General features: G+C 43.5%; 1 protein-coding gene across 1 annotated transcript in view; it reads left to right on the forward strand.

The window, feature by feature from the left end:
- LOC124008031 (receptor-type tyrosine-protein phosphatase mu-like) overlaps positions 1 to 12,526 on the forward strand; it is a 79,036-nt gene extending 66,510 nt beyond the window's left edge. Inside the window, exons 4-5 of the mRNA XM_046318940.1 lie at positions 11,734 to 11,846; positions 12,332 to 12,526. Of these exons, the coding sequence (XP_046174896.1) occupies positions 11,734 to 11,846; positions 12,332 to 12,526 (308 nt within the window). The remainder of the gene's footprint in view (positions 1 to 11,733; positions 11,847 to 12,331) is intronic.
- Positions 12,527 to 12,788: the final 262 nt, after the last annotated feature.

The following is a 12,788-nucleotide window of genomic DNA, read 5'->3' on the forward strand; positions in this document are numbered from 1 at the left end:
AGCCCCAGAGTCAATCAAGGCACTGCATGTAGCACCCGAACCGGTCCAGCGTAGATGGACCGACATAGTAGTACAAGATCTAGATGAAGAGACCTGAGTAGTAGCGCTCACCAGTAGCCCTCCGCTTACTGATGGGCTCTGGCCTCTTACTGGACATGAATCAACAAAATGTCCAGCAACTCCGCAATAGAGGCACAGGCGGTTGGTGATCCTCCGTTCCCTCTCCTTAGTCGAGATGCGAATCCCTCCCAGCTGCATGGGCTCAGTCTCAAAGCCAGAGGAGGGAGATGGTTGTGATGCGGAGCAGGGAAACACCGTTGATGCGAGCTCTCTTCCACGAGCCCGGTGACGAAGATCTACCCGTCGTTCTATGCGGATGGCGAGAGCAATCAAAGAGTCCACATCTGAAGGAACCTCCCGGGAGAGAATCTCATCCTTAACCACTGCGTGGAGTCCCTCCAGAAAACGAGCGAGCAGCGCCGGCTCGTTCCACTCACTAGAGGCAGCAAGAGTGCGAAACTCAATAGAATAATCCGTTATGGACCGTTCACCTTGGCATAATGAAGCCAGGGCCCTAGAAGCCTCCCTACCAAAAACTGAACGGTCAAAAACCCGAATCATCTCCTCTTTAAAGTTCTGGAACTTGTTAGAGCAATCAGCCCTTGCCTCCCAGATAGCTGTGCCCCATTCTCGAGCCCGGCCAGTAAGGAGTGAAATGACGTAAGCAACCCGAGCTCTCTCTCTAGAGTATGTGTTGGGTTGGAGAGAGAACACAATCTCACACTGCGTGAGAAAGGAGCGGCACTCAGTGGGCTGCCCGGAGTAGCAAGGTGGGTTATTAACCCTAGGTTCTGGAGACTCGGCAGGCCAGGAAGTAACAGGTGGCACGAGACGTAGACTCTGGAACTGTCCAGAGAGGTCGGAAACCTGAGCGGCCAGGTTCTCCACGGCATGGCGAGCAGCAGACAATTCCTGCTCGTGTCTGCCGAGCATAGCTCCTTGGATCTTGACGGCAGTGTAACGAGCGCCTGAAGTCGCTGGGTCCATTCCTTGGTCGGTTCCTTCTGTCATGCAGGTGATAGAGGACCCAAAAGCGACTTAACAGAAACAGAGTTTATTCAAGTCCAAACAGGGAATAACAGAAATCCTCTAGTCTGTAGAGGGGAATGACAAGAGAAGCGGCCACAGACTGCAGGTCGCTTCGGGTAGGCGCAGGCCGTAGTAGACAGAGACACCTGCTCACACGCAGCATCTGATGAAGGCAAAAAACACGACAGGACAGGGCGAACCACAATCACAGCATGGTGAATACAAAACAAGGAACCGACGGGACAGGAACGGAACACAAAGGAATAAATAGGGACTCTAATCAGGGGAAAGGATCGGGAACAGGTGTGGGAAGACTAAATGATGATTAGGGGAATAGGAACAGCTGGGAGCAGGAACGGAACGATAGAGAGAGGAGAGAGAGGGAGGGGGAGAGAGAGGGATAGAAAAAGGGAACGAACCTAATAAGACCAGCAGGGGGGAAACGAACAGAAGGAAAAGCAAAATGACAAGATGATATAAGACAAAACATGACATGCAGGAAATAAAGTGACTCAGACCAGACATAAATCTTTCTATATACGCAGGCCTACAAGTTCACTGAAACCAAGTTCACCAACCGAGCACCTCTGTTTGACGCGTACAACCCTGTCAAGTACACCCGTTGCTGTTACGTGTATACAATTGAGCACACAGTCATGCAATCTCCATAGACAACAATGCATGCTCTTCAACCGATCGCTACCTGCACCTACCCGCCTGTCCAACATCACTACTCTGGACGGCTCTGACTTAGAATACGTGGACAACTACAAATACGTAGGTGTCTGGTTAGACTGTAAACTCTCCTTCCAGACCCATATCAAACATCTCCAATCCAAAGTTAAATCTAGAATTGGCTTCCTATTTCGCAACAAAGCATCCTTCACTCATGCTCCAAACATACCCTTGTAAAACTGACCATCCTACCAATCCTCGACTTTGGCGATGTCATTTACAAAATAGCCTCCAATACCCTACTCAACAAATTGGATGCAGTCTATCACAGTGCAATCCGTTTTGTCACCAAAGCCCCATATACTACATTTACATTTACATTTAAGTCATTTAGCAGACGCTCTTATCCCACCATTGCGACCTGTACGCTCTCGTTGGCTGGCCCTCGCTTCCTACTCGTCCCCAAACCCACTGGCTCCATGTCATCTACAAGACCCTGCTAGGTAAAGTCCCCCCTTATCTCAGCTCGCTGGTCACCATAGCATCTCCCACCTGTAGCACACGCTCCAGCAGGTATATCTCTCTGGTCACCCCCAAAACCAATTCTTTCTTTGTCCGCCTCTCCTTCCAGTTCTCTGCTGCCAATGACTGGAACGAACTACAAAAATCTCTGAAACTGGAAACACTTATCTCCCTCACTAGCTTTAAGCACCAACTGTCAGAGCATCTTACAGATTACTGCACCTGTACATAGCCCACCTATAATTTAGCCCAAACAACTACCTCTTTCCCAACTGTATTTAATTTATTTATTTATTTTGCTCCTTTGCACCCCATTATTTTTAGTTCTACTTTGCACATGCTTCCATTGCAAATCTACCATTCCAGTGTTTTACTTGCTATATTGTATTTACTTTGCCACCATGGCCTTTTTTGCCTTTACCTCCCTTCTCACCTAATTTGCCCACATCGTATATAGACTTGTTTATACTGTATTATTGACTGTATGTTTGTTTTACTCCATGTGTAACTCTGTGTCGTTGTATCTGTTGAACTGCTTTGCTTTATCTTGGCCAGGTCGCAATTGTAAATGAGAACTTGTTCTCAACTTGCCTACCTGGTTAAATAAAGGTGAAATAAATACATTTTAAAAAATGGCAGTAGAAGAAGAACTCACTGAAGAGTTCATTGGAAATAATATGGCCCGTACTGAGGAGCTCAGTGACTTTCAACGTGGCAGTAGAATGGCCCGTACTGAGGAGCTCAGTGACTTTCAACGTGGCAGTAGAATGGCCCGTACTGAGGAGCTCAGTGACTTTCAACGTGGCAGTAGAATGGCCCGTACTGAAGAGCTCAGTGACTTTCAACGTGGCACCATCATAGGATGCCACATTTCCAACAAGTCAGTTCATCAAATGTCTGCCCTGCTAGTGCTGCCACGGTCAACTGTAAGTGCTGTTATTGTGAAGTGGAAACGTCTAGGAGCAACAACGGCTCAGCCGTGAAGTGGTAGGCCACACAAGCTCACAGAATGGGACCACCAAGTGCTGAAGCGCATACTGCGTAAAAATTTGAACTGCCTCTGGAAGCAACGTCAGCACAAGAACCGTCGGGAGGTTCATGAAATGGGTTTCCATGGCCGATTAGCCACAAACAAGCCTAAGATCACAATGCCCAATGCCCAATGCCCAGCGTCGACTGGAGGGGTGTAAAGCTCGTCGCCATTGGACTCTGGAGCAGTGGAAACACGTTCTCTGGAGTGATGAATCACGCTTCACCATCTTGTAGTAGGTAGAATCTGGGTTTGGCAAAAGCCAGGATAACGCTACCTGCCCCATTGCATAGTGCCAACTTTAAAGTGTGGTGGAGGAGGAATAATGGTCTGGGGCTGTTTTTCATTTTTCGTGGTTTAGGCTCCTTAGTTCAAGTGAAGAGAAATCTTTTAACGCTACAGCATACACTGACATTCTAGATGATTTTGTGCTTCCAACTTTGTGGTAACAGTTTGGGGGAAGGCCCTTTCCTGTTTCAGCATGACAATGCCCCCGTTCACAAAGCAAGGTCTATACAGAAATGGTTTGTCAATATCGGTGTGGAAGAACTTGACTGGCCTGCACAGAGCCCTGACCCCAATCCCATCGAACACCTTTGGGATGAACTGCAAGCCAGGCCTAATCGCCCAACATCAGTACCAGACCTCACTAATGCTCTTATGTCTGAATGGAAGCAAGTCCCTGCATCAATGTTCCAACATCAAGTGGAAAGCCTTCCCAGAAGAGTGGAGGCTGTTATAGCAGCAATGTTCCAACATCTAGTGGAAAGCCTTCCCAGAAGAGTGGAGGCTGTTATAGCAGCAATTTCCAACATCTAGTGAAAAGCCTTCCCAGAAGAGTGGAGGCTGTTATAGCAGTAATGTTCCAACATCTAGTGGAAAGCCTTCCCAGAAGAGTGGAGGCTGTTATAGCAGCAATGTTCCAACATCTAGTGGAAAGCCTTCCCAGAAGAGTAGAGGCTGTTATAGCAGTAATGTTCCAACATCTAGTGGAAAGCCTTCCCAGAAGAGTAGAGGCTGTTATAGCAGTAATGTTCCAACATCTAGTGGAAAGCCTTCCCAGAAGAGTGGAGGCTGTTATAGCAGCAATGTACCAACATCTAGTGGAAATCCTTCCCAGAAGAGTGGAGGCTGTTATAGCAGCAATGTTCCAACATCTAGTGGAAAGCCTTCCCAGAAGAGTGGAGGCTGTTATAGCAGCAATGTTCCAACATCTAGTGGAAAGCCTTCCCAGAAAAGTGGAGGCTGTTATAGCAGCAAAGGGAGTATCAACTCCATATTAATGTCCATTATGATGGAATGAGATGCTTGACATAGCAGGTGTTTTCGGCCATGTAGTGTATTACCGGTATGTAGACTTGATGTATGTATGGGATCTGTAGTACATTGATGTTTTAGGAGCTACCTATTGGATCTATAGGATGTTTTAGGAGCTACCTATTGGATCTACAGGATGTTTAAGGAGCTACCTATTGGATCTACAGGATGTTTTAGGAGCTACCTATTGGATCTACAGGATGTTTTAGGAGCTACCTATTGGATCTACAGGATGTTTAAGGAGCTACCTATTGGATCTATAGGATTTTTTAGGAGCTACCTATTGGATCTATAGGATATTTTAGGAGCTACCTATTGGATCTATAGGATTTTTTAGGAGCTACCTATTGGATCTATAGGATATTTTAGGAGCTACCTATTGGATCTATAGGATTTTTCAGGAGCTACCTACTAACATGTCTCTCCCCTGTTTCATTCATTGAGTTCCACAGATAGCCCTCTACACTTCATGGACACACACACACACACACACACACACACACACACACACACACACACACACACACACACACACACACACACACACACACACACACACTCACACTCACACTCACACTCACACACTCTCTCTCTCTCTCTCTCTCTCAGATATCCCTCCCCTCTATATAGTTACCTGGTAACAGGGTTTGGTTAAAGTTAACAAGTCCTTGTCTTGCTGTTCATGTTTAATTGGCCCTGTGACATCCCAGCAAACCAAAATTGGTTCTGTCAAAGCTCCCAGAACATTTGTTAGGTTGCGGCAAATGTTCTCATAACACCAAAACTGTCCAGTTGTGGTTATGATTGTAAAATGTTTGTCTAAAACGTTCGCCTGATGTTGCAAGAATGTTCCCAGAACACATTTTTTTATGTTCTTTAAAGGTTCCCAGAATGGTGGGAACATTAGGTTTACGGAACAGTTTGGTGGGAACATTAGGTTTATGGAACAGTTTGGTGGGAACATTACTTTTATGGAACAGTTTGGTGGGAACATTAGGTTTATGGAACAGTTTGGTGGGAACATTAGGTTTATGGAACAGTTTGGTGGGAACATTAGGTTTATGGAACAGTTTGGTGGGAACATTAGGTTTATGGAACAGTTTGGTGGGAACATTAGGTTTATGGAACGGTTTGGTGGGAACATTAGGTTTATGGAACGGTTTGGTGGGAACATTAGGTTTATGGAACGGTTTGGTGGGAACATTAGGTTTATGGAACGGTTTGGTGGGAACATTAGGTTTATGGAACGGTTTCGCGGGAACATTAGGTTTATGGAACAGTTTGGTGAGAACATTAGCTTTATGGAACAGTTTGGTGGGAACATTAGGTTTATGGAACAGTTTGGTGGGAACATTAGGTTTATGGAACAGTTTAGTGGGAACATTAGGTTTATGGAACAGTTTGGTGGGAACATTAGGTTTATGGAACAGTTTAGTGGGAACATTAGGTTTATGGAACAGTTTGGTGGGGACATTAGGTTATGGAACAGTTTAGTGGGAACATTAGGTTTATGGAACAGTTTGGTGGGGACATCAGGTTATGGAACAGTTTAGTGGGAACATCGTAGGGACATCACAAAAGATATGTTCACAGAACACAATAAAACTGTCCAGTTGTGCAGATGATCATACTTTTAGGGTGCAAAAAACAACAACATTCACCCGATGTTACACTATTAGTATACACTATTAAACACTATTAAATACTATTAAACAATTATTGAACACTAATTATTGAACACTATTATTAAACACTATTATTGAACACTATTATTAAACACTATTATTAAACAATATTATTAAACAATATTATTAAACAATATTATTAAACACTATTATTAAACACTATTATTAAACACTATTATTGAACACTATTATTGAACACTATTTTTAAACACTATTATTGAACACTATTATTAAACACTATTATTGAACACTATTATTGAACACTATTATTAAACACTATTATTAAACACTATTATTGAACACTATTATTGAACACTATTATTGAACACTATTATTGCACACAGAGTAAGTCCATGCAAATTATTGTGACTTGTTATGGACATTTAGACTTTCCATAACAAAAATATTGTTCAATAATAGTACTCAATACATTTCACCTTTTTCCTTTTTATTTAATTTGTAAAAAATCTAATTAGTGAATAGTCTCTTAAGACACTGTTAAACGAATGAGAACCTTAACGGAATGTTCTGTGGTCTTTTTTTTAGATGTTGTGAACAATGTTTAGTGAATGTTAGCACAACATTTAAAGGATATTCATTTCAAACATTATCTTGGAAGAAAACATATTGTTGGAATGTTTGTAGGACGTTATCATCCTAATGTTAGCTAAAACCCTAACTCGGACTTCATGTGAATGTTCGCTAATGTTTTGAGAATGTTGCCGGGTTTGCTGGGATGTCTGTGACAGAATGATTGTGAGTCATCATGTATGAATCCATTGGGGTGTGAGGGCAGTTGGGGTCCTCGCTCATAGCAGGTGCCCTGAACTATGCTTGTGTGGTGGGAGTGTCAGGTGTAATGGTCGTGAGTGTCCTCACTTATAGCAGGTGTCCTGGACTATGCCTGACTGGCTAGGTGATTGACTGGCTCGTTATTTATTGAGTGTACAGATGTAGGATCGTAACTTGATCACCCTGTTGAGAACATTTAAAAAGGCTTCTGAAGTTTGTCATTTACATTTTTAAATGTCAGACTTGATTTTCCCAAAAAAGGATCAACCCAACAAAAATGTCCATTAATTATAATTGACATAATAATTGACATTTCCTGTTGCTGCAGGATTATTTTTAGTAAACTGGCTCAAATAAAGAGCCTACATAGGTTCAAAGATTTAATGACAAAAGTTAGGTGATGTCTAAAGCTGTTGCTTTGGTACAGAATGTTTTTTAGTGTCTTGGGGACAGAGTGTCTATACAATACATAATAAAAATACTCATCAATCTACACACAATAGCCCATAATGACCGATTTTTAGAAACACCTTATTTACATACAGTAAAAGGTCAAAGGTTTGGATACACCTACTCATTCCAGGGTTTTTCTTTATTTTTACATTTGTGGAATAATAGTGAAGATATCAACATGATAAAATAAAACACATGGAATCATGTAGTAACCAAAAAAGTGTTAAACAAATCAAAATATATTTCATTTTTTAGATTCTTCAAAGTAGCCACCCTTTTGTCTTGATGACAGCTTTGCACACTCTTGGCATTCTCTCAACCAGCTTCATGAGGTAGTCACCTGGAATGCATTTCAATTAATCCCTTTGCTAAAAGTTAATTTGTGGAATTCCTTTCCTTCTTAATGCATTTCAGATAATCCGCTGTGTTGTGACAAGGTAGGGTTGGTATACAGAAGATTGTCCATGTGGAATTCCTTTCCTTCTTAATGCATTTCAGATAATCCGCTGTGTTGTGACAAGGTAGGGAAGAAGAAGAAGATTGTCCATAGGACTAGGAGTAGGAAATCAAGTGCAGGGAGTGAATATTTAATGAATAAAAAAAACATGGAACAATACAAGAAACACGAGAAGCGTACAGCCACGAAACACAGAGTCAACAACGCCTAGGGAAAGAACCAAAGGGACAGTTATAGGGAAGGTAATCAGGTAAGTGATGGAGTCCAGGTGAGCGATGAGGCGCTGATGCGCGTAACGACGGTGACATGTGTGCGTAATAATGAACAGCCCGACGACCTCGCGCGCTGGAGAGGGAGTATACAGTGACAGAGTTGCTCCGGTGGTTTGTTCCACTCAACACTGCTGGTATGTAAAAATGTGTTCTTACCAGATAGACTCTTCCATTGAAAACAGGCGATATCAGAGTCTGGCTCTGGTGCCGTGTTGGTGGACATCTCTAATATAAGTTAAATAATTAGGTACCTGGGGGCTGAGTCAGTGATAATTCTATGAACCAGACCATGTTGAATTAATATAGATTTATTTTTCTACAGATAGCCAGTTTAGCTGATTAAAATGCTCGACTTCCTGATGAGTACGAGCGGGGAGTTTAAATACAATTCTCACAAGTTTGTTTTCCAGCTCTACGTTTGTTTTTTTGTATTTTTGACCTTTGATATAAATAGGTAGGCAATTTGAGAACAAGTTCTCCTTTACAACTGAGACCTGGCCAAGATAAAGCAAAGCAGTGCGACACAAACAACAACACAGAGTTACACATGGAATAAACAATCGTACAGTCAATAACACAATTGAATAGTATATGTACAGTGTGTGCAAATGAGGTGAGATAAGAGGTAAGGCAATAAATAGGCCATGGTGGCAAAGTATTTACAATATAGCAATTAAACACTGGAATGGTAGATGTGCAGAAGATGAATGTGCAAGTAGAGCTACTAGGGTGCAAAGGAGATTGCAGGTGGTTGCAACTCTATGTTGCAGCTCTATGTTGCAGCTCTATGTTACAGCTCTATGTTGCAGCTCTATGTTGCAGCTCTATGTTGCAGCTCTATGTTACAGCTCTATGTTGCAGCTCTATGTTACAGCTTCATGTTGCAGCTTTATGTTGCAGCTCTATGTTGCAGCTCTATGTTGCAGCTCTATGTTACAGCTCTATGTTGCAGTTCTATGTTACAGCTTTATGTTACAGCTTTATGTTGCAGCTCTATGTTGCAGCTCTATGTTGCAGCTCTATGTTGCAGCTCTATGTTGCAGCTCTATGTTGCAGCTCTATGTTGCAGCTCTATGTTGCAGCTCTATGTTGCAGCTCTATGTTGCAGCTCTATGTTGCAGCTCTATGTTACAACTCTATCTTACAGCTCTATGTTGCAACTCTATGTTACAGCTCTATGTTACAGCTCTATGTTGCAACTCTATGTTACAGCTCTATGTTGCAGCTCCGTGTTACTGAGGTCAAAGTAGAGCACTGTATGAGAAACTAGGTTGTCATTTAAGATGCAGACAGTCAGAGGAGTGGACAAGGTAACATTCTGTCACTCTACCCCTGAACAAGGCAGTTAACCCACTGTTCCCCTGAACAAGGCAGTTAACCCACTGTTCCCTTGAACAAGGCAGTTAACCCACTGTTCCCCTGAACAAGGCAGTTAACCCACTGTTCCCCTGAACAAGGCAGTTGACCCACTGTTCCCCTGAACAAGGCAGTTAACCCACTGTTCCCCTGAACAAGGCAGTTAACCCACTGTTCCCCTGAACAAGGCAGTTAACCCACTGTTCCCCTGAACAAGGCAGTTAACCCACTGTTCCCCTGAACAAGGCAGTTAACCCACTGTTCCCCTGAACAAGGCAGTTAACCCACTGTTCCCCTGAACAAGGCAGTTAACCCACTGTTCCCCTGAACAAGGCAGTTAACCCACTGTTCCCTGAACAAGGCAGTTAACCCACTGTTCCCCTGAACAAGGCAGTTAACCCACTGTTCCCTGAACAAGGCAGTTAACCCACTGTTCCCCTGAACAAGGCAGTTAACCCACTGTTCCCCTGAACAAGGCAGTTAACCCACTGTTCCCTGAACAAGGCAGTTAACCCACTGTTCCCTGAACAAGGCAGTTAACCCACTGTTCCCCTGAACAAGGCAGTTAACCCACTGTTCCCTGAACAAGGCAGTTAACCCACTGTTCCCCTGAACAAGGCAGTTAACCCACTGTTTACCTGAACAAGGCAGTTAACCCACTGTTCCCCTGAACAAGGCAGTTAACCCACTGTTCCCGGGCGCCGAAGACGTGGATGTCTATTAAGGACAGATAGACGGATAGCATACCATTCTACGCAGGGCTGAGGAGTGTCTTATTATTGGGTGTTGGTCGCAAGGTAGAAGTAGGTCTACACACCATGACTGTACTCTACAGATGGTTGTCCCACTCTGACCTCTGACCTGGGAGACTAGGCCTGTACAACCATGTAATCCCCAGCGTCCACCCTGCGAGTCAAACATCACCTATAACGAAACAGCTAATCCACACACTTCTCCTCTCCAGTCTATACTGGAGGTTAAAACCCAGTCTCTCAGACACTGAACCAGTCTATACTGGAGGTTAAAACCCAGTCTCTCAGACACTGAACCAGTCTATACTGGAGGTTAAAACCCAGTCTGTCAGACACTGAACCAGTATCTACTGGAGGTTAAAACCCAGTCTGTCAGACACTGAACCAGTCGATACTGGAGGTTAAAACCCAGTCTCTCAGACACTGAACCAGTCGTTACTGGAGGTTAAAACCCAGTCTCTCAGACACTGAACCAGTCGATACTGGAGGTTAAAACCCAGTCTCTCAGACACTGAACCAGTCTATACTGGAGGTTAAAACCCAGTCTGTCAGACACTGATCCAGTCTTTACTGGAGGTTAAAACCCAGGAGGAAAACAGGGTACTTGGAATAGTGTATGAGTGTGTACCAAAAGTCACCCTATTCTCTATATTGTGCACGACCTTTGACCAGAGGCCCTATTAGATCCCTATAGGCCATGGTCAAAAGTTGGGCACTACATAGGGATTAGGGTGCCAGACTGGGAGTATGTTGTGTGTGTTAGATGAGTTAAATAAAATGTTATTGGTCGCCTACACATTTTGTTATCGCGGGTTTAGTGAAATGCTTATGTTCCTATCTCCTAACAGTACAGTAGTGTATATATATATATATATATATATTTATCTGACTGTGTTTGTTTAATTGGAATATTTGAATTGAAATAGCCCTCTGAGATAAAATACTAGCAGTAAATATATCTGAGGGATAATGGGGTGTTTTGTGGATTAAGTTGATGATGTGTTTATTAGGTCATGAGTGTTGTGGTATAATTTCCAGTGTTTATTTTGTGTTGAAGTCTGGGAAGGTAAAATGTGAACACGAAACAACTTAAACCCTTCATTGAATAAGTTGTGTACGTTCCTTGGTAATGACTACAGACAGGCTTGTTCTATTAGTAAGCTTTTATTTTGGGGGGGGTGACAACTGTGACTTGAGTACAATTTCCATTATGTTTGTTGTGTCTCAACTTGAGAGCCTTAAAAGTTGTTTTAGCATCCATTGTCTACGATGTTTCTGCACTTATTATCGTATTGTCACTCAGATCTGTCTCCTCTTCTTCTATCCGCCCCAGAGCCCCCGGTGCCCATCGCTCCCCCCCAGCTCACAGCGGTCGGCGCCACCTACCTTTGGATCCAGCTTAACGCTAACTCCATCAACGGAGACGGTCCAATCATCGACCGAGAGGTATTTCTATTTATTAATGGTTTGGTTTAATAGGGACTGATTGGCCGCGTCCCAGAATGCACCTTCATTCCCTACATAGTGTACTGCTTCAATGTGCCTACGGCAAAAGAAGTACACTTTATACGGGATAGGGTGACATTTGGAACGGAACCATACATAATGAGTAAACAATAATCTGATGCATTGCACCATAGTGTCTATAGCAGTATTCACCATAGTGTCTATAGCAGTATTCACCATAGTGTCTATAGCAGTATTCACCATAGTGTCTATAGCAGTATTCACCATAGTGTCTATAGCAGTATTCACCATAGTGTCTATAGCAGTATTCACCATAGTGTCTATAGCAGTATTCACCATAGTGTCTATAGCAGTATTCACCATAGTGTCTATAGCAGTATTCACCATAGTGTCTATAGCAGTATTCAAGTGTGTTGGGCCTGTATTGGACATCCCTGGGACATATCTTCCAACCCTTTTCCCAGGTGGAGTACCGTACGGTGTCAGGGACCATGTACGACCTGCAGCCTGTGGACAAGACCACCCATAAGATAGGTCACCTGACACCAGACACAGACTATGAGATCAGTGTGCTGTTGACCAGGCCCCTGGATGGAGGGACTGGGGCCCCGGGCCTCCTCTCAGGGCCAGGACCAAGTGTGCTGGTGAGTCCTAAATAAAAGTTGTATACTAAACACAAGAACGCACACACGCACACGCACACGCACACACACACACACACACACACACACACACACACACACACACACACACACACACACACACACACACACACACACACACACACACACACACACACACACACACACACACACACGCATGCTCCAACCTTCACTCCGAGCCGGTGGACCAAGTGTACTGATTTGTCTGAACCGTAGAGATCCTATTAAATTACTCTAGGGCTTTTTTCATAAACCTTCA

Source organism: Oncorhynchus gorbuscha, linkage group LG21 (genome assembly GCF_021184085.1).
Source record: "Oncorhynchus gorbuscha isolate QuinsamMale2020 ecotype Even-year linkage group LG21, OgorEven_v1.0, whole genome shotgun sequence".
In the NCBI taxonomy this organism is placed as follows: Eukaryota; Metazoa; Chordata; class Actinopteri; order Salmoniformes; family Salmonidae; genus Oncorhynchus; species Oncorhynchus gorbuscha.